The following is a 22,088-nucleotide window of genomic DNA, read 5'->3' as shown; positions in this document are numbered from 1 at the left end:
AAAACACTCGTTTTCAACACTAACTACCAGGCCCACGTTACCTCAAGCCCACATATTACTCACGTAAAAAGCTGGAAGTGTGATGGATGCGAGGACAGTTATGACGAAGCACTCAATTAACGAAACAAATTAGCTAAACTTACGGGCCTGACTAAGGGCATGTACAATGGTTGATAGAATAGTCTTATCTTAAGTCTTGCATGTATTTTAAAGATGACAAAAAAGTATGTCTACAATGAGTTACATCTTAGCCTTATCTTCAATAATTAGCAATTCCTTAAAATATGGTGAGACAAATTATGTTAAGAGATCATCTTTTATCTTATCTTAAATAAAATAAAACAAGCCTTTTTTTATGAGTTCTCTCTCCTCCACCTTCGCACTACTAAAATAGCACCATTGTACATTACATCGGACGTCTACCATGCTTTGGATCGAACGGACAAGGAGTGGTCTGACGGGGAGCCAAACATCAGTAGTCTGATGCCCCATCTTCAAAACTTGTCGAGTCGATCAATCAGCTGGCACCCAAGCCAATGTGCCAACACTCCTCAAAAACAGAAGTCATGCCCCGCGTAAACTCCTCAAAAACAGACGGCAGGAGGTGCGCGTCCAAGCCAATGTGCCAACACTCCAACACCCTTCTGCACTTCCTCCGCCACGTCTCCTTCCCGCCGGACGCGCACCTCCTGCCGTCCGCGCTCAAGTCATGCCCCGCGCAGCCCCTCGCCCGCGCGCTCCACGCGGCCGCCGCGGTCTCCGGCCTTGCGGAGGATCCCTTCGTCGCCTCCTCGCTCCTCCACACCTACCTCCGCCTCGGAGCCACCAGCGACGCCCGCGGCGTGTTCGAAAGAATGCCGGACAAGAGTGTCGTCGGCTGGAGCGCACTCATCGCCGGTTACTCTGCACGAGGCGATGCCAAGGCCGCGTGGGGCCTTCTGGAGCGGATGCGGAGCGCCGGCGTGGAGCCGAATGTGATCACCTGGAATGGACTGGTTTCCGGGCTGAACCGGAGCGGCAGCGCCCTCGACGCTGTCAAGGCACTTGTGAGGATGCACGGGGAAGGGTTCTTGCCGGACGCCACCGGTGTCTCGTGTGCACTCTCTGCGGTCGGGGATGTGAAAGAGGTCTCGGTTGGCGAGCAGCTGCATGGATATGTGGTGAAGGCAGGGTGCAGGCTAGATCAACATGTGGTCACTGCGCTCATCGACATGTACGGCAAGTGTGGGCGTGCTGATGAGATTTCTCACGTGTTCCATGAGTCCAGCCACATGGATGTTGCTACCTGCAACGCTCTCGTCGCTGGGCTCTCTCGGAACGCCCAGGTCTCTCAGGCATTGTTGCTGTTCAGCGAGTTTGTTAGCCGAGGAGTCAAGTTGAATGTTGTGTCCTGGACCTCGATTGTTGCCTGCTGTGTGCAGAATGGGAAAGATTTGGAAGCGGTGGATCTTTTCAGGAAGATGCAGTCAAAAGGGATCGAGCCAAATTCAGTCACGATACCCTGCGTATTGCCAGCATTTGCCAATGTTGCTGCTCTTATGCATGGCCGGTCAGCACACTGTTTTTCTCTTAGGAAGGGATTTCTTCATGACGTTTACGTTGGCAGTGCGTTGGTGGACATGTATGCAAAGTGTGGCAAGGTCAGGGATGCGAGGACGATCTTCGATGCAATCCCGTCTAAAAATACGGTTTCGTGGAATGCGATGATTGGTGGCTATGCAATGCATGGGGAGGCCGCAAATGCTGTGCAGTTGTTCTGTTTGATGCAGAAGTGCAAACAGAAGCCCGACCTAGTCACATTCACCTGTGTCATTGGTGCCTGTGGCCAAGCTGGCCTGACAGAGGAGGGGCGTCGCTACTTCAGTGAAATGCAGCATAGTCATGGCATTTCCCCAAGGATGGAGCATTATGCATGTATGGTTACTCTGTTAGGACGGGCTGGCAAGCTTGATGAGGCATACGATCTCATAAATGAGATGCCATTTGAGCCAAATGGTTGTATTTGGGGGTCCTTGCTGGGCTCCTGCAGGGTTTATGGAAATGTGTTCCTGGCCGAAGTCGCAGCAGAAAAGCTATTTGAACTAGAGCCAGAAAATACCGGCAACTATGTCCTGCTTTCCAACATTTATGCGTCTAAAAAAATGTGGGACGGGGTAAGTAGAGTGAGGGATCAGATGAAGAATATGGGATTGAAGAAAGAAAAGGGTTGCAGTTGGATAGAGATCAAGAACAAGGTGCACATGTTGTTTGCTGGTGACAATTCACACCCCATGATGACTGCGATAACGGAGAAACTAAAGCAGCTTACCATTGAGATGAGCAGGCTGGGCTTTGCACCGAGCACAGATTTTGTCCTACATGATGTGGAAGAACAAGAAAAGGATGATATCCTTGCTGTGCACAGTGAAAAGCTGGCTGTTGCATTGGGCCTCATAAGCACGAGCCCAGGAACACCCCTCCGGGTGATAAAGAACCTCCGGATTTGTGGTGATTGCCACGAAGCAATGAAGTTCATATCATGTTTTGAGGGGAGGGAGATATCTGTTAGAGACACCAACAGGTTTCATCACTTCAAGGATGGGAAATGTTCTTGTGGGGATTACTGGTGATTTTGCCTGCCTTGACTTACTGTCTGTTCAACAACTTGGTGTAGAAGGTGAATGAGCATGCATGTCCCCCTACCTTACGGTGGATATTGTTTTCACGAGGTAATGTAAAATTATTATATGAAAAGTAAGAAACAGAATCCAACATGCGGACCTGTGCATTATATGCAGAGCCTAAGAAAAGTTCACTCCTATGCTATGTTGGTAGAACCAGGGGTCCTACCGGATCTGCTCCGGAGGTTGTAGGGGAAGGATGGAGTGGGACGGGGCGATGATCGGGCGCGCCGGCGGCTGGGCGCCGTCGCGTCGGAGGGAGATGGCGGCGGCGGCTAGGGTTAGAGGCGGCTAGGTTTCCGGCTCCTCTGGGAGCCGGGCAATAGGGATAATAATATTCTTATTGCTTAATTCCAAAAAGAGTCTTACAACCTATATTTATAACCTAGATAACTTGCATAAGAATTAACCTAAGATAACTTGCATAAGAATTAACTTAAGATAACTTGTGGGCTAAGATTGCCCGGTGGGCCTAGCTAAACCGGCCATAACACTTCTCCCCGCCTGCACAAACAGCTCGTCCTCGAGCTGTAAGGTGGGGAAGTGCTTGCGGAACTCCTCGAGGCGATCAACCAGCGTCAAACACCTTCTCGACAGCTGGGGCGGCCAGGTCGGCGGCGTCGGCGTCCTTCGGAATGTAGTCTGCAACCTCCAGGTAGAAGAGTCGCGGGCAGGCATGGCCGGGCGTGTACGGCTCGTCGCAGTTGAAGCACAACCCTTGACGGCGACGCTCGAGTAACTCGGCTGAGGTGAGCCGGCGGAACGGGCGCGCTGCGGTCGTGGTGAGGGGTGCCGCAGAAGCCTGCGCAGGCCGACCTTGCGCGCAATCCGGCCCGGGTAGCGACCCAGCGGTCCGGGACGGTGATTCCTGCTGGATGGCCACCGCGCGGTGCTCGAACGCGCGGGCGTAGTACATGGCCGACTGGAGATCCTGGGGTCCCTGAAGCTCCACGTCCACGCGGATGTGATCTGGAAGTCCGCCGACAAAGAGGTCGGCCCGCTGTTGCGCCGTCATGCCCGACGCATGGCATGCCAGGGCCTGGAAACGGTCGGCGAAGTCCTGCACCGTGGAGGTGAAGGGAAGGCGGCCGAGCTCCGCCAGGCGGCTCCCGCGAACCGGAGGCCCAAAGCGAAGGAGGCAGAGCTCGCAGAAGCGCTCCCAAGGAGGCATGCTGCCCTCGTCCTGCTCGAGGGCGTAGTACCAGGTCTGGGCTGCACCGCGGAGGTGGTAGGATGCCAGCCAAGTGCGCTCCGACGCGAGCGTGCGCTGGCCACGGAAAAACTGCGCACACTGGTTGAGCCAGTTAAGCGGGTCCTCCATGCCGTCATAAGTGGCGAAATCGATCTTGGCGAACCGTGGCGGCGTCTGGGTCGGCGCGTCATGGCCGACCGGCTCGGCGGTGCGGAGCAGTGATGATGACGGTGCCCGGTCAACGGTGGGAAGGCCGTCATAGGCCCTCGCGGAGCCGAACTAGGCCCCAGACTGCAGCGTGGGTACCGGTGGGTCCCCGGCCTTTGTGTAAACTGGCGGTGGCGACGTCCCGGTTAGCCAGGCCGGGATCGGGGACGGTGACGGCGGAAACCGGACCTGCTGGATCGGAAGTCCTCCCGGTGTGGACTGGCCCAGTCTGGAGCTGGGCGGCGGCGGTGGGAGCTGGACCGGTGCGGTTGGCGCGGCTGGGGCCGGCGCGGGCCACTGCGGCGGTGGGCCGGGCGCGGGAGGCGCGGGTGGCGCCGCGAGAACCGGCGCGGGCCACTGCGGCCAGGACGGCGTTGGGGTGGGCGGCGGCTGGAGCGACGGATGGGCCCCGGCGATCGCCGCGGGTACCGAGTACCAGGGCAGGTGCAGCAGTGGCGGGGCCCGCCGGTGTAGCCCGCCTGGAACGGCAGCAGGAGCGTCCCGCTCGGGCCCGACGCGTTCTGGATCGGCCAGTGCGTCGCTGGGTGGCTGTAGGCGGGGGGCGTAGCCGGCGGGGTGGTGTGCGGGCCGGCCAAGTACAGGGAGATGCCCTGGACGGCCGTCACGAGGTCCCGCAGGGTGCTGGTCATCTCCTCCGGCGTGAAGATGGAGGTTGTCGGCGGCGCGGAAGTGACGGGGGCCGGCGACGCGGAGGTGATCGGGGCCGGCGGCGTTGGGGACCCGGCAGTGGTCATCAGGGCGGTGGTGATGATGGGCAGCGGCAGCGTGGGTGTTGATGACGACATGATCGAACCCAAGTCTCTGGATACCAAATTGGTAGAACCAGGGGTCCTACCGGATCTGCTCCGGAGGCTGTAGGGGAAGGATGGAGTGGGACCGGGCGATGATAGGGCGCGCCGGCGGCTGGGCGCTGTCGCGTCGGAGGGAGATGGCGGCGGCGGCTAGGGTTAGAGGCGGCTAGGGTTCCGGCTCCTCTGGGAGCCGGGCAATAGGGATAATAATATTCTTATTGCTTAATTCCAAAAAGAGTCTTACAGCCTATATTTATAACCTAGATAACTTGCATAAGAATTAACCTAAGATAACTTGGATAAGAATTAACCTAAGATAACTTGTGGGCTAAGATTGCCCGCTGGGCCTAGCTAAACCGGCCATAACATATGTGATGTCTCCAGTTGCAATTTCAGTTTTTCTTAATACCATGTTGCTACAATTTTCGTCAGTCTCGGTTTTATTAGCTAATCATTCTGATCTAAAACACACCATTATCTGGTGTTTTCCAAAGGAGAACTTTATTTCAACTCTACACACAGTCCTGTCTACACGCCACCATGGGCAGTTTCACCTTGAGTTAGTTGTTTTATCTAGAGACTGATTGGTATCCAAACAAGGTCTAATTTCCTAGTCAAGTTCTTAGTTATATATGGAATTTGTTTTAGTATAACCCTATGAATTTTGTAGTCGTTCAACCTGCAGATTTCAGAAATACATTGGTGGAATACTTCCATTGGAGAGACTCAGTTGGAACTTGGAGTTGATATTAATTTTGTAAATGGTTGAAATGATTAAATCCATGGAAGTGAGACACATCAGCTTTCGGAGGATGCATCAAATAGAAAAAAAAGGTATCGTTTACATGCTTCTGTTTACACGTGACACTTGCTGAAGGAACTTAACATACCTTGTTTTAAGTTAATAGCATCATCAGTTCTCTGTTTTCACATTTTTAATATGACATGCTATTCACCAAATGAATGCTTGTGCCTAGATTCTTCTAGTCGTTTGCACACACCCAGTTAGTGCCACGATGGGCATGCCATACTCTTGTGCAGACATGACCAAAAAACCTTGCAGTAAGATACCATCTGTTTTGGATTCTTTATTATCTCCGAGGGATTTTTAGACACTGACAACTTCTTTAGCATATCTTATCCTTCATTTCTTCATTCAGCTTTTATGGTTTGTATCTCTCTCAACATTTTTTAACTAGCTCATGCTTGCCAGATTCTATTGATATTCTCATTTTTTAGCTTCTATCTATCACATATTTTTTCAGAAATTGTGGCGGGGGCTTTCATGATTTTGATGGATCATTCTACTATAGTAGGGTTCTTAAGTGGGATAAGATAATCAAATTCACTACTGTTGACACGTAGATATATACTTTAAGGATTATACTGATCAAACAGCTTGTTTGTTTCTTCACCGATGCCATCAATCCAAGCAGGAAATTTAAGCTTGACTTTGGAGAAGCATTCAATATTATCGAGCACGACACGATCATCAGAGTCATGGAGCATATGGGCTTTGATGCGAGGTGGATTGGATGGATTAAATCCGTCCTCTCCACTGGTACCTCCTCTGTCCTACTTAATGGTGCCCCGGGGAGGAAAATTTTCAAGCTATCATCAATAAGGCTTGTGCTTGTCACCATAACCTGCTTCAACTCCCCCTTCCAGGTACTAACAGCATCTTCCCTGTTTGGCAATACACAGATGATATGCTTTTAAGCATGCAAACATGTTCCCACTAACTGCTGTCTCAAAAGCCTCCTTGAATCCCTTGGACAGTCCACTGGTCTTTGAGTTAATTTCCAGAAAACTTGCCTTCTTCCCATCCATGTTTTGGAGGAAAAATGCAGCAGTTAGCTGGCCTCTATGGTTGCCGCATTGCCAATTTCCCCTTCACCTATCTCGGGCTTCCTCTTGGTCTGAGCAAACCTGGAATCAGGGACTTTGATCTGATTCATAGGATGCAGCAGCTCTTAACTTCTTGCCCCTCCTTGTCTTTTGGTGGGAGAATCACAGTGGTAGGAACTAGGGCCCTACCGGATCTAGGGCGTAGGTTGTACGGGAAGGAGGGGGAAGGGCGAGGGCTGGTGCGTGGCGGCCGGCGGCGTGGCGCCGTCCTTGCGACAGGAGCAGCGGCGGCGAAAGCAGGAGGCGGCTAGGGTTTAGGTCTCCCGGCTGCCTAAGGGAAGCCGAGCAAATATTGATTGCTTCTTGCTTGATTAGATTGATACTTCTCCTCTCCTTATATAGAGAGGTTTACTTGACTCCTAAGCAAACGATCCTAATACGATAAAATAATTGGCTAAGCCCCTAATTAAGATACTTGGGCCATAACCCACTGGGCTAAGCCCCTATGCCGGTCATAACACTTCTCCCCGCCTGCACAAACAGCTCGTCCTCGAGCTGTAAGGTGGGGAAGCGCTTGCTGAACTCCTCGAGGTGATCAACCAGCGTCAAGCACCTTCGCGACAGCTGGGGCGGCAAGGTCGGTGGCGACGGCGTCCTCCAGAATGTAGTCTGCAACCTCCAAGTAGAAGAGTCGCGGGCAGGCGTGGCCGGGCGTGTAGGGCTCGTCGCAGTTGAAGCACAACCCTTGGCGGCGACGCTCGAGTAGCTCGGCCGAGGTGAGCCAGCGGAACGGGCACGCCGCGGTCGCGGCGAGGGGTGCCGCGGAAGCCTGAGCAGGACCGACCCTAAGCGGGATCTGGCCAGGGTAGCGACCCAGTGGCCCGGGACGGTGACTCCTACTGGACGGCCACCGCGCGGCGCTCGAACGCGCGAGCGTAGTACATGGCCGTCTGGATATCCTGGGGTCCCCGAAGCTCCACGTCCACGCGGATGTGATCCGGAAGTCCACCGACAAAGAGGTCGGCCCGCTGCTGCGCCGTCACGCCCGACGCGTGGCATGCCAGGGCCTGGAAACGGCCGGCGAAGTCCTGAACCGTGGAGGTGAAGGGAAGGCGGCTCCCGCGGATCGGGGGCCCAAAACGAAAGAGGCAGAGCTTGCGGAAGCGCTCCCAAGGGGGCATGCCGCCCTCGTCCTGCTCGAGGGCGTAGTACCAGGTCTGTGCTGCGTTGCGGAGGTGGTAAGAGGCGAGCCAGGTGCGCTCCGAGGCAAGGGTGCGCTGCCCGCGAAAGAACTGGCCGCACTGGTTGAGCCACTTGAGGGGGTCCTCCGTGCCGTCATAGGTGGCGAAGTCGATCTTGGCGAACCGCGGCGGTGTCTGGGTCGGAGCGCCGTGTCGAGCTGGCTCGAAGGTGCGGAGCAGCGAGGCGGGTGGCGCCTGGTCGGGGGACTCCGGGTAGGGACCCGCGGAGCCGGACGGCCCGCCGAACTGCGTAAACGGGGTAGGCTGCTCCGGAGCCGTAGTGTAGACCGGCGATGGCGACGGCCCCGCCGCCCACGCTGGTAGTGGCGACGGAGAGGGCGGAAACCGGACTTGATGGATTGGTAGTCCCGCCGGCGAGGGCGCCCCTGAGTTGGGCAGGGGTGGCGCCGATGGTTGCAGCGTCGGCGGCGGAGGGTGGGCGGTCGCGTCGGTGGCCGCGGGGGACGGCGGCTGCAGATACCACAGAGGGGCCGCGGCTGGAGTGGACCCGCCGGGGTGCCCCGCCTGGAACGGCAACAGCGGCAGCCCGGTGCAGGCCGACGCACCCTGGGTCGGCCATGGCAACGCCGGGGGCCCGGCCTGGAACGGCAGCAGCGGCTGCCCGCCGTATGCAGGCGCGCCCTGGGACGGCCACGGCAGCGCGGGGTGGCCGTAGGCAGCGATCGGCGCAGCCGACGGAGGTGCGTACTGCCCAGCCATATACTGGTGGTACTGGTTGAGGTGGAGCCCTTGGACGGCCGTCATGAGATCCCGCAGCGTGCTGGTCATCTGTTCCGGCATGAAGACGGCGGTCGCCGGCGGCGCGGACGTGATGGGTGCCGGCGGCGGTGAGGAGCCCGCAGTGGTGACCGGGCCCGATAGCATGGAGGCCCTAGCGGTGGTCATCGGGGCGGACGTCATCGGCGCGGAGGTGGAGACGGGCAGCGGCGGCGATGGTGTTGACGAAGACATGATCGGACCCAAGTCTCTGGATACCAAATTGGTAGGAGCTAGGGCCCTGCCGGATCTAGGGCGTAGGTTGTACGGGAAGGAGGGGGAAGGGCGAGGGCTGGTGTGTGGCGGCCGGCGGCGTGGCGTCGTCCTTGCGACGGGAGCAGCGGCGGCGAAAGCAGGAGGCGGCTAGGGTTTAGGTCTCCCGGCTCCCTAAGGGAAGCCGAGCAAATATTGATTGCTTCTTGCTTGATTAGATTGATACATCTCCTCTTCTTATATAGAGAGGTTTACTTGACTCCTAAGCAAACGATCCTAATACGATAAGATAATTGGGCTAAGCTCCTAATTAAGATACTTGGGCCATAACCCACTGGGCTAAGCCCCTATGCCGGTCATAACACACAGTCACAAAAGCTGTCTTTAGCGCTCTTCCCTCTTTTTATATATGCTCCCTCAAGTTGCCTGAAGGGGTTATTGAAATTATAGATAAAGCCAGGCGCACCTGCCTCTGGGGGGAGTCTTGACGATATTCTGGATATGTTCCGCCTCCCTCTTTCTTCAAGCTTTTGATGAATTTCTGATCCTCAGAGTCATCCTTTAGAATCCTCAAAATGATCCTGCTGAGTATGACACTTGGAGTTACTCTTGGGGAAATAATGCTACTCCATGAAAGCTCCCAATACTTTTTTTTAGGAACTGAACCATTGCATCCCTATATATTAAGTAGGAGAAAGCAATAAGCATCCATGCCTTACAAGTTACAACACGAGGGTGTTACAGAGTAGGGGGAAAGAAAAACAAGGAAAGAAAGCTTTAGTCTGGTTCTGGTTCTGGGGTATTTTCAGTGTCCGATATCCAATGTATGGAAAGCGCCGGTTGAGAAATATCTTGCTTGATCAGATGAAGAACCTCTAGCTCAGGAAGGTGGCGCGTCTGGAATACCCTGCGATTCCGTTCCTTCCATATATTCCAGCAGGTGTATATGGCAGTGGTGATAAGCTCTGGATCCAAAGTGCATGTCAGGTCATTCCACCAAGCTTCAGAGGTGGTCGCGTTCTCAGCGTTGTGGGTGAGAACAGGGCAGTTAGTCCAGTTGGCAACCAACATCCAAATGGATCGCGAGAAGGTGCATCTCAGGATCATATGGAAAAAGGAGTCCCATCCTCTTGATTGCATAGGTGGTAAAATTCGCTGTGCGGGATCCCCTTGATGGCGAGGTTTTCATTCGTAAGAATCCTTCCGCACAGCCAGAGCCACATGAAGAGTCGGCAGTTGCATTCAACCTTGCAGCGCCACAGCTTGTCGAATCGGGATGTTGAGTAGGAGCCCAGGAACTGAGAGCGGTAGGCAGAGCTAGCCGAATAAACCTTTGAGGTGGTAAAATTCCAGCAGATAGAGTCGTCGATCTCCGGCTGCAAATGGATTTGCTGCAGCTGCAACCAAAGGGCAGTGAATTGCCTTAGTTTGCAAGGGAGACGTGATGCGCTGGAGGCCCGACATCCATCTCTGGGATTTGATTGCGTCACCACCACGACGTTTTTCCTTGAGCACAGAATGAAGAGGCCCGGTGCCAAATCCTTAGGGAGCAGCTGTTGAGCCACCGGTCATTCCAAAAGGACACCCTTGTGCCATTGCCAATGGAGATGGAAGTGGAGGCGCGGAACAGAGCAAGATCATCCTTGTCACAGGGAATATGAGAGCCTAGCCACAGTCTCTGTCTGCCATCCATTCGAGCCATTTCCATCGAAGCCTGAGCGCCCTGTCAAAACGTTTGATATCCATGACGCCCAGCCTGCCCATGTCTTTAGGTCGACAGACGGCGTTCGAGTTAACCAGGGCCAAACCGACAGTTGCGTCCGGCTTAGACCACCAGAGGAAGTTCCTGCGCAGCTTGTCAATTTGCTTAATGACCCAAGAATCAAGCTTGAAGACCGTGATCAGGTAAGTTGGTATAACAGACAACACTGAGTTCACCAACCGCAGTCGTCCATCACTGTTGAGAAGCTTTCCTTTGCACTTCTGCAGTTTTGCAGCTATTTTATCTAGGACCGGTTGTATTTCAGGTCACGTGATCTTCCTGAAGTAAAGTGGTAGTCCAAGGTACTTGCATGGGAATTGCATGACGGGGACAGGAAAGGACCTTAGCAGTTGGGGGAGATCAATGTTGTCGCAACGAACTGTGAACAACCCACTCTTGTCCAGGTTGGCAACTAGCCCTGAAATGGCGCCGAACTGAAGCAACAATTGCTTGGTAACAAGAACATCTTCAGGCATGGGAGTGATAAACAGCGCTGCATCATCCGCGTGAAGGCTCAGGCGCGGATTTGACGGAAGGAGGTTGAGGGGAGCCAGAACTCCATCAGCACGAGCTTTCGCGAACATCCAGTGCAGGGGAGCAATGACCCAAGTGAACATGGGAGACACATACAAGAACTCCATCAGTATGCCCAAGAACTCCATCAGTATGCTTCTGCTCGTTTCAACTGGATTTGGTCCTCTAAATGTTCTGCCAAGCTAAAGGGTTTTGCATGGCTCCTTCTCAATGAAAGATTAAACACAAGAGATGCTACAAAGAAAAACTTTCGGGTCACAGATAATCAAAGTAATGAAGTTAACTCTGCTATATCTTCGGCTCAGATGAGATCCTGGAATCTAGTGACCGTATTTTAAAACTGTCTGGTAGGATTAGGGTTCCTACCAGGCCTCCGGCGCAGATTGTATGGGAAAGGAGGAGGGGGACGAGGGCTTGAGCGGGCGCGTCGGCGGACAGGCGCCGTCGCGGCTAGGGTTTAGAGGCGGCGGCGGCTAGGGTTCCGGCTCCTCAGGGAGCCGGGCAACAGAAGATGATAATATCTTTATTGCTTGATTTCAACGTTGTCTTACAACTAGTATTTATAACTTTAGCCTAAGATAACTTGCCTAAAATAACTTGCCGAAGATAACTTGTGGGCCAAGCCCCTAATACTAATGCCCGGTGGGCCTCTTCCTAGTATAGACCAAACCGGTCATAACATCTCTCCCCGCCTGCGCAAACAGCTCGTCCTCGAGCTGAAAGTCTGGATAGTGTTGGCGAAAATCCTCACGCTGCTCCCAAGTAGCCTCCTCCTCCGGAAGGCCCGCCCACTGAACGAGGACGAACCAGACGCCACGACGGAGCTGTGCCTGCAACACCTTTGCCGGCTCTGGAAGAATGCGACCATCGGCGGTTGGCGGAAGCGCTGGAGGAGCCGTTGGTGGCTCGCCACGAAAAGGCTTGAGCAGCCCCACATGGAAGACGTCGTGGATGCGAGCGCGGGCTGGAAGCTGAAGACGATAGGCCACCTTCCCAATGCGCTCCAAGATAGGGAAGGGTCCGGCGTAGCGAGGCCCGAGCTTGCGCTTGGCGCGCGGGTCAAGCGACTGCGTAGAGCGGTGGAGAAGACGCAGCCACACCCAGTCACCCACCGCGAACTCCGCCTCGCGATGATGATCGTCGTAGTAATGCTTGGCCAGCTGCTGGGCCTGAAGGAGACGCTGACGGACCTCAGCAAGCATCTCATCGCGGGTGCGGATAAGGTCACCTGTCCGAGCCGTCTCCGGGTCCACCGGTAGTATAGGCGGGGGTGGTCGACCATAGACCACCTCAAACGGCGTAGCGCGCAGGGCGGAGTGATAGGAGGTGTTGTAGCAGTAAACTGGCATCTCCCTCAGCCACAGCAGCATAGTTAACCCTGCTATATCTTCGGCTAAAGCTGCTCAGCTGCCTGATGTATTTAGAAACAAATGAACACGGAGATTTTTGGCAACATTTGGCCCTAGCATTTGCTCCAAGTTTCAGTTCTTCAAAAAAGGTTGTCTCCTCACCTTTAGGATGTCTTCAGAACAGCTGATTTGTCAGATAACCTTCATTGTTTATAATTAAATTAATGTTTGAGTACTCATTACAGTAGGTTCTTAATACTGTGGCTTTTCCATTTCCAATCAAAGCTGATTGGCTTGTTTGAGCATCTTATTAGAAAATTATTGTTTTTTTTTGAGAAAATAGAAAATTATTGTTAAACCGTCCATTTTTTACATTTTATTTCCAGGAAACCATTTTATTGACTTTGGCCATAGATTTTTTATGACTTCCACTCCCCATTGCCTAAAACTTTGTTGTTGGAACGGAGGGAGTATATGCCACTTTTACCTTATCCCGTCAGCAATGTAATTATCTTCAGATTCCTGGATATCTCTTGTGAAGCTTCCAAAAAATCATTTGGAAATTTATTTTCGTGTGTGCATTGTTAACTTGCACGACTGCACCAGACATGTCCTCTCGGTGCCTGGATTTCCCTTTCGTGTATTTATTAAATCTTTTGTTGGGAAACGATCTAAACTGCACTACACATGCCATCTCAATGTGCAACATGTGTTGCTGATTTTCTCATTGTCTGGTCATTTTGTAACAGTAACACATCATTGACCTTCCAGTCCGAGTTTTGGTGTTCAAATCTTGCCCAAGCAGAGCACCCATGGAGGCACAGCAAGTGACAAGTGTTCCTTGCGATTTCGACAAAAGAAGTGGTGCTCTCAGTTTGCAATGTACTCCCTCCGTTCTAAAATAAGTGACTCAACTTTGTACTAGTTTTAGTACAAAGTTAGTACAAACTTGAGTCACTTATTTTGGGACGGAGGGAGTATCTCTCAGACAGAAGCTTGATTGTGCTGGCAACTTGAGGATTTTGAGTAGTGATATTTGATACAGTAAAGATACAAGGTTATCTCAGTGACCTCCTTTGATAAGTGCCCTATTTGTGTGATTGCATGTTTGCAATCGGGACCTCAAGGAGTAGTGCTAGTTGGGAAGAACGATAATGTCTCCATGTTGTGAACTGTATGGATACTTGTGCTTATGCTAACCAGGCTGGCTGAGTACAACGAACGCCTGACAGAATCATGTCGGGACAACCCTGGCGTCCGCGATGATCGGGCTCCGCACCACGTGATCTTCAGACACCCAGCGTAGGCTCCCCTCTGCCAGCTGCCCGGCGTCGGCGTCGCCTCCCCTGCTGCTCACGGTCACCGTGAATGTCTTCTTCTCCATCGCCGACGTGAACTCCAGCGCCTCTGGCTCCACCTTCACCTTGAGCCACCCGGGCACGTCCAGGTGAGCGGTGTACGTCGACATCGCCGGCCCCACGTTTGTCACCGTCCGCTTCGCCTTGAACGGCTTCTCGGAGAGTGGCACCAGTATCGCCGGGTAGTTCAGCTGCGCCTCTGGTATGGACCCCACCGCCGCGCACGTCAAGCTGCTGTTGCCCGTAATAGTCTTCATGGCCGGCTCACCGAGCAGCCCGCAGATGTAGGCGCTGTAGTCGCCGACGTCGAGGTCGTAGACCAGGCCCGGGTCCACGACCTTCGCCGCGTCCACGTGGCCGGCGCCGATCGAGTAGAAGCTCGCCTTCCGGTGCTCTTCGTCCATGATGGGGTGCCCCGCGTTGTCGGCGGTGCTGGACGTGGTCATGATGGCCGACTTGACCGCCGACGGCGACCACTCCGGGTGCGCCTTCTTCACGAGCGCCACGATGCCGGTGACGTGCGGCGCGGCCATGGACGTGCCGGAGGCAACGTTGTAGCTGTACGACTCCGTGCCACCGATAGGCACCATCGACGGCCACGCGGCGAGGATGTTGAGCCCCGGCGCCATGATGTCGGGCTTGAGCACGCCGGGGCTGGCCGCGTTCGGCCCGCGGGACGAGAAGGCCGCGACGATGGGCGCCGGCTTCACGTGAACAATCGAGCTGTTGAACAGTATCGTTGCGGTGTGGGCGGCCGCCGTCGAGCCCACCCTGGCGTAGCCCATGATCTTGGCGCCGTCGGTCGCGGTCACCTGTGACATTGGGAGGTTATAATACTTCTCTACCACGATGGTGTACCCGAAGTCGGCTTCGTTGATGAACACCACTCCGGCGCCGCCTGCCGCCTGGACCGCCTGGATCGAGTTCAGCGGAGGCAACGGCGTCTCGGTGTCGCACACGACCACCTTGCCGGTGATGTTGACGCCGTCGAAGTAGTCGCAGTAGCTGGTGCCCTGAGGGTAGTAGAGCGGGTACGCCTTGGCGCTGAAGCGCTTGTCCTGCGTCAGCGACTCGCCGTCGAACGCCTCCCCGTCGCCGAGCCGCACGGTGGCTCGGTAGCTCCGGTCCACCGACCCGGCCCCCACGGTCAATATCCACGGCGCCTCGTTTGACAGCGTGGAGGGCGTCGGGCCGCTGTTACCGCCGGCGCACACCACGAGGACGCCCTTGGACATCACCCCGAACGCGCCGATCGCGATCAGGTCCTTGTCCAATGGTATGGAGGGGCCGCCGAGGGAGAGCGACAGCACGTCCACGCCGTCCTTCACCGCCGCGTCCATCCCGGCCAGTATGTCGGACTCGAAGCATCCTTCGCCGTCGCATACCTTGTACATGGCCAGGTGCGCGCCCGGCGCGATCCCGGCGGCGGTGCCCCTGCCGAGGCCGAACGCCGAGACGCCGTCCACGAAGTGGCCCGCCGCGGTGCCTGCCGTGTGCGTCCCGTGCCCGACGGCGTCGGTGGTGTCGTTGCCGCCCATGAGCGACACCAGGCCGACGAGCTTGTTGTTGCAACGCACGGGGGCCTGGCACTTGCCCTTCCACCTGGCAGGCGGCGGCGGCATGCCCTCGTCTCCAAACGAAGGGTGCGAGGCGGCGATGCCGGTGTCGAGCAACCCGACGATGACGCCCTCGCCGTAGTTTGTGGCGTTCCAGACGCCTCGCTTGGCGTCCAGGCCGAGGAACCCCGGCGTGCGCGTCGTCATCAGCGGCACCCTCCGCTCCGGGAAGGCGCGCACGAACCCGCGCTTCCTGGACACCGCTGCGAGCTCGTCCTCCGTCAGCTTTGCGGCGAAGCCGGAAAACACGCCCGTGTACGAGTGGCGAATGGTCGGTGCGTCGCCGCCGGCCGTCCTGCCAGGGCGCGACCCCGGCCGCAGGAACGACTTGTGCCATCTCCGGTGCGCGGCTTCGTCGGCGTGGTGCGCGTGCGCCGGAGGCTCGACGAGCACTACGTAAGTTCGAGCGGCTCCATGGTTGAGGCTGGTACTCTGCCTCGCTGTCGCACCGCCTCCGCCAGTGATAATGCTCAGCGTGGGTGTCGCGCTCAAGACGAAGACGAGAACGGACGCGAGGAGTAGTGCCGTCAGGTGAGCCATGTCATCTACCGATCTACGAGAGCATGCAAGTATGGGCATGAAAAATATTTGGCGCAAGCGGTGCTTATATACATTTCTCAAACTGTGTTCTAGTTTGGCCACTCTGTATTCCTACATGACTGGCATCCATGCATGATCCCACCAAAGATGCAGTGCGATGTGGATCTCCTTGGAAACAGGGACATACAGAATGTGTGCATGGTTTTGTTGCTTTCTGGACTCATAATGTAACTGCATCTGTTTTTTGTTTTGTTTTGCTTGCATGTTTTGTGTGTGACGCGACAATTCTGATCCTCCATTTCGGGCGGAGCATTGCTTCGGCATCTCAGTGTATGATTCTTGTTTGCTTAGCAGTTTTTTTTTCAAAAAAAACTTTCCATCTATATACCCCTCAAAAAAAACTTTCTATCTATCCATCATACATTATGACAGTGCAAAGAACACAAAAGATGCTCATAAAAATAAGGGGTACGTGCGTATATATGAGTGCCTCAGTATGTACTGTGTTTAAAAAATAACAAAAATTACATACATATCCGCAGACCACTTAACGATGATTACAAGCACTAGAGCGAGCGAAGGCACGCTGCTATCATCATCCCTCCATCACCGGAACCAAGCAAATTTTATTTTAGTAGATAGTCTAAAAGTCATTGGGTTAAGACCCCGAAAGATCAGCGAACAACAACCGCCGCTCATAAAAGAGAAGTGTAGATCGGAAGGACCCAACCTGTGAAGACATGAATATAAACGAGGACCGGATCCATGCAAATCCACCAAAAGACTAACACCGACCGAATCCCGCGGGATCCGTCGAAGACACACCTCCACACGTCCTCCGAGGATGCAAAACGCACCGCTAGGACGGGGACTAGGTGGGAAGAATCTTATTCTATCTTCAGGAAGTCGTCGTCGCCTTACCTTTCTGAATAGTACTCAAACCCTAAACAGATAAAAAAAACACCTAAAAATGAAGCATGAGCCCTCCTAACGGTAAGAGTTGGGATCCATCACGCCTCCATAGCCATAAGAACACAGGAAACGAACAAATCAACAGTGCCAGCATAAAGCGAAGAAACCTTATATGCCTCGGAGCCTTCCTTAAGCAATTCCCATCATGGCGAAAAGATAGTATGCATTTTTAACCTTTTGTGAAGGTGAAATCGTCCACCTTCATTTTTACAGAGTAATATTTGCAAATTCTTTGGATACGCCGTATCTTTATCTGTGTCTATACCAATATAACGTCATCACTCATGTTTGACTCAGCATATCCTCACACTTCCAAGTATTTTATCCAAAGGATATGGATTAAGTGAAAATTACAGGAAATTTCAGTCTTAAATTAGTCTTCCATTGGCTCCTACATTGCTGCAGCTACCCTGTGCCTCGTCCTGCTCTCTCGCCGCTCTTGTGTCATGCCTCTGCCTTCAGATCTGCATCATCAGAGCTGCTGTTCGAACGCAATGCAGAATAGGACTCAATAGTCAATACGTGCTCTCTTAATTGGACACTCAAAGGGGACGCTCCTATTGCATTTTTTTTTTTGCGATTGCGAACGGTAGGCGTAGGCGCTGTGACATTAACAGTTTGATGATTAATGGTCTACGCTCCTCTGATCAGTCGGTGATTCTAGCTCATGTAGTGGATTTCTTCTCGTCTTTGTTAGGGGCTAAACCCCAATCGGGCTTGTCCATTTCCCCCCACCTTTGAAGTTCTGGTCTTAAAATTTCCCCCGAGGAGAATGCCTCCTTGATGATCCCGCTCTCTGATCAGGAAATCTGGGACGTGGTTAATTCTGCTAACCCCAATGCAGCATCTGGGCCAGATGGCTTTTCCATTCCTTTCTTTCGGAGATTTTGGCCCCAGTTGAAACAGTTGGTGTGTAGCGTTATTCAGGGTTTCTGTCTTGGGACTGTCGATATCTCTCGTCTGAATTACGCTGTAATATCCCTGATTCCGAAGGTCAAGGGTGCTGATGTTATTTCCCAATTTCGGCCTATAGCGTTGATTAACAACTTTGCCAAATTCCCTTCCAAAGGCTTTGCGAATCGGCTGTCCCCGGTTGCGCATAGAGTTATTAGCCCCTTTCAATCTGCTTTTATCAAAGGGCGATTCATTCTAGATGGCATTCTTTCCCTTCATGAGATTGTTCACGATCTTCACGCGCGGAAAGCTAAAGCGGTTATTCTTAAGTTAGACTTTGAAAAAGCGTATGACTCGGTCAGTTGGCCTTTCCTCAAGCAGGTCCTTCTTGCCAAAGGGTTCGACGGTGCTTATGTCCATCGTATCATGCAGTTGGTCTCGGGTGGCCATACTGCTGTTGCTGTGAATGGCATTATTAGTAACTTCTTTGCGAATGGCAGGGGCCTTCGCCAAGGGGATCCAGCCTCCCCGGCTCTCTTTAACTTTGTGGCCGACGCCTTCTCTTGCATGCTCTCCAAGGCGGCCCGTTGTGGGCACATTACCCCCGTGATCTCCCATCTTCTGCCGGAAGGTGTCTCCCATCTGCAATACGCTGATGATACAATCATATTGGTGGAGTTGGATAATGCCTGTATTGCCAATCTTAAATTCATCTTGCTGTGTTTCGAAGCTGTTTCGGGTCTGAAGATCAATTTCGCCAAGAGTGAGGTACTGGTGACGGGTATGGACGGGGCGGAAGCCTTGCGGGTTGCCAGGCTCCTTAATTGCGCTTTAGGTTCTTTCCCTTTCAAGTATTTAGGACTTCCTATCTCTCCTGGTATCCTTCATGCGAAGGACTTCGCTCCGGTGGTTGCTAAAGTAGGAAACAGGGTGCTCCCGTGGAGGGGTAGATATAATACCAATGCAGGCAAAGTGGCTTTAATCAATTCTTGCCTGTCTTCTCTCCCTATGTTTCTTATGGGCTTCTATCTTCTCACGAATGGCGTGCATTCTGGCTTCGACAAACATAGGGGTGGCTTCTACTGGAATTCAGCTGATAACAAAAGAAAATATAGGCTGGTTAAGTGGCAACTGATGTGTAGGCCTAAAAACCTTGGGGGGTTAGGCATTATTAACACTCGGGTGATGAACATGTGTTTGCTCATCAAGTGGTGGTGGAAAATTATGACTGTGGGGGCCGGGTCGCTGTGGTTTTCGATTCTTAAGGCCAAATATTTTCCCCACTCCGATCCTATGTTTGCTCCCGCGCGGCGTGGTTCTCAGTTCTGGAAAGCTCTTGTTAAAGTTAGGCCGATTTTTTTGGAGCTTGTCAAGTTTTCAGTGGGGAATGGGTCCGCTGTTCGTTTTTGGTTGGATTGGTGGTCTGGGGATGCCCCACTTGCCGTGAGCTCTCCGATTCTGTTTTCTTATTGTCCCAATCCGCAGATCTCCATCGCGGAGCTGGCTGCTAATAATTGGGATTTGGCTTTCCGTCGGGCTCTGTCTCCTGAAGAGTTGGAAGATTGGCAAAGCCTCTCTGCCCTCTTCCCCGTGCTCTCGGAGTCGGCTGACTCGGTGTTTTGGCCACTTTCGGCCTCTGGTAAATTTTCTGTTAAGTCATTGTATTCTAGACTCATTGGTGGTACCCCCTCGGCTAGATTCTCTTGTGTCTGGAAATCAAGGGTTCCTCCGAAAATTAAGATTTTTCTCTGGCAGGCCTTTCGTGGTCGCCTCCCTACTGCTGATCAGATAAAAAAACGCAATGGGCCGGGCTCTGAATTCTGTAACCTATGTGGGGCCTTGGAAAATTCCGACCACATCTTTTTCAACTGTGTACTTGCCAAATTAGTTTGGTCTTGCATCAGATCTTGGCTTCGGGTTTCTTGGAATCCCTCCTCTTTTTCTGATATTAGAACTCTAGCTAAAACTTTGGTCGGGGTCACCAAGAGGGTATTTTGGGTTGGCTTGGGAGCCTTATGCTGTGCCTTATGGAATATTAGAAACAAATTTACTATCGAGCTTACCTTCCCATCTAAACCTGCTGATGTTCTATTCAAATCATGTATATTCTTGCAGCAGTGGAGATCATTGACTAAGGAGCCTGATCGGGACGCCCTGGACCTGCTCATCAACAAAATTCGGGCTTCGGCTTCTCAGATATCCAGGACGAACCCTGCCGTATAATTTGGTGCTGTCGTTTGCGGACATTTGGTCTTTCTCCTCCCCGGCCTGCGCGTTGTGTATGGCAGTTGCCTGTATCATGCTTGCTTAGGTTTCTCTTAAACTCCTCCGTGTGGTTATGATTTCCTGTGAACCTGTGGTATCCGTGACGCTGCCTGGTGGCTTTATCTATAAAGTCGGGCCTTGGCCTTTTCTCTAAAAAGTCAATACGTGCTCCACGAGGGGAGCTCCTCGTTGGCGCATTAAGCGCCCCGAAGACTAACTGGCGCTCACGCGTGCCCCCTAACGGCCTGTGGCCCATAACTCGCTCGAGCGCTACTGTTTCCTCCATCGCTCTTCCTAGACATTGAGCGACCAACCGTTCACCACGACGGGATGCTTGCTACCCTTTTTTTCCTTTGCATTTTAAGCCCGTGCTGTGAATAAACAGCTGTTGTCTAATAAAACCGGCTACTGTTTTTCTATTAATTTAAAAAGTTCATTAATTTGGAAAAAAGATTTTGATTTACAAAGGTAAATTTGAAACATGTTTAACAATTTCACAAAGTTGGCAAATTTGCAAAAAAAAAATCATGAATTCGAAATACAAAGTTTGCAAAGTTGAAAAGTTCATAATTAGAAAATTGTTCCCAAATTTGGAAAAGTTCGTGATACTGAAATTGTTTCACAAAAATTTAAAAATGTTTCCAAACTTGAAAACTTCCTGAATTTTAGAAATCTTTGAAAATTTCAGGTCATTTTTACAAATTTTAAAATTATTAGTTACTGTGAAAATTTGTTCATTAATTTGGGGGGAAAATCCCAAATTTGAAAAGGTTCATGAATTTAAAAGAGTTCAATAGTTTTACAGAATGTTCGCGAATTTGAAAAAAATAAATTTGCTACAAGGACATGAATTAAATAAAAAAGTTCACAGCTTTGAGATTTTTTTCGTGAATTTGGTAAAAGTTCACCAGTTTATGAAAAAGTACAAGAATTTGGAAAGAAATGAATTTAACAAAAAGTTTACGAATGTAAGAAAAAATCACAAAATTTAAAAAGTTCAATTTTTTTATAAAGTTCTGAAATTTGAAAAATAATCGAGTTTGAAGAAATTTAAAAAATTTAAGAAAAATTTCTCAAATTTGACAAAAGTACATGAATTAAAAAATGAATTTGAAGAAAGTTGATGAATTTAAGAAAAAGTTCCCAAAACTGAAAAAGTTTCATGAATTTTGAAAAGAATTGTATTTGAGAAAAGTCCCTGAATTTAAGAACCAGTTTACTCACTGTGTTTTCTCGGTTTTATCTTCTGCGGATGTTTTGTTTACTGAAAATGGCAGTTACTGGTTTTTTAAATTGGAAAAAATGTTCATGGATTAAGAAAAGTTCACGAGTTGAAAAAAGTACATCAGTTTGAAAAACATATCTCTAATTTGACTAAAATATTCACGAAATTGAAAGAAGTCCATCAATTTGACAAATAAAGTTCTTGAATTTCGAAAATGTAGGCGAAATTGAAAACGCTCATCGATTTGAAGAAGTGCAGAAATTTGACAAAAAGGTTTAACAATTTGAAAAAAGTTGACACATTTGGAAAATTTTGTGAAATTAAGAAAATCTCCATGAATTAAAAAAACATTTGAACATTTTAAAAAGTTCACAATTTGAATTTTGTGTGTGGGAATTTAAGCAAATACAAACTAAAAAAGAGACAGAATAAAAAAGAATAAAGCTGAAAGAGAAATGTCCAAACAAACTAGAAACCAGACAGTGAAGGCACACAACAAGAACAATGTACAACGTAACTAATCACAGTTGGGTACACCTCGTGCAAATAAACGATGTGTTCAAGAATTTGAAGCCTAGTTCATGTACCTATTCTTTGAACGATAAAAGAAGAAAATGTAAATG

General features: G+C 51.6%; 2 protein-coding genes across 2 annotated transcripts in view; one reads left to right on the top strand and one right to left on the bottom strand.

Moving 5' to 3' along the window:
* Positions 1 to 567: 567 nt before the first annotated feature.
* Positions 568 to 13,464, top strand: LOC119277431 (pentatricopeptide repeat-containing protein At1g20230-like). The gene is made up of 4 exons (XM_037558713.1): positions 568 to 2,708; positions 5,557 to 5,705; positions 6,308 to 6,539; positions 13,345 to 13,464. Exon 1 carries the CDS (start codon positions 621 to 623, stop codon positions 2,607 to 2,609), a length of 1,989 nt encoding a protein of 662 aa, XP_037414610.1. The 5' UTR covers positions 568 to 620; the 3' UTR covers positions 2,610 to 2,708; positions 5,557 to 5,705; positions 6,308 to 6,539; positions 13,345 to 13,464.
* A 134-nt stretch (positions 13,465 to 13,598) lies between these two features.
* LOC119277421 (subtilisin-like protease) overlaps positions 13,599 to 22,088 on the bottom strand; it is a 14,888-nt gene continuing 6,398 nt past the window's right edge. Inside the window, exons 2-3 of the mRNA XM_037558702.1 lie at positions 18,160 to 18,164; positions 13,599 to 16,131 (exon numbers count right to left, since the gene is read on the bottom strand). Of these exons, the coding sequence (XP_037414599.1) occupies positions 13,830 to 16,109 (2,280 nt within the window). The 5' untranslated portion in view covers positions 16,110 to 16,131; positions 18,160 to 18,164 and the 3' untranslated portion in view covers positions 13,599 to 13,829. The remainder of the gene's footprint in view (positions 16,132 to 18,159; positions 18,165 to 22,088) is intronic.

This window comes from Triticum dicoccoides, chromosome 1A, assembly GCF_002162155.2.
Source record: "Triticum dicoccoides isolate Atlit2015 ecotype Zavitan chromosome 1A, WEW_v2.0, whole genome shotgun sequence".
Lineage (NCBI taxonomy): Eukaryota > Viridiplantae > Streptophyta > Magnoliopsida > Poales > Poaceae > Triticum > Triticum dicoccoides.
This window is presented reverse-complemented; position numbering and strand designations above follow the sequence as displayed.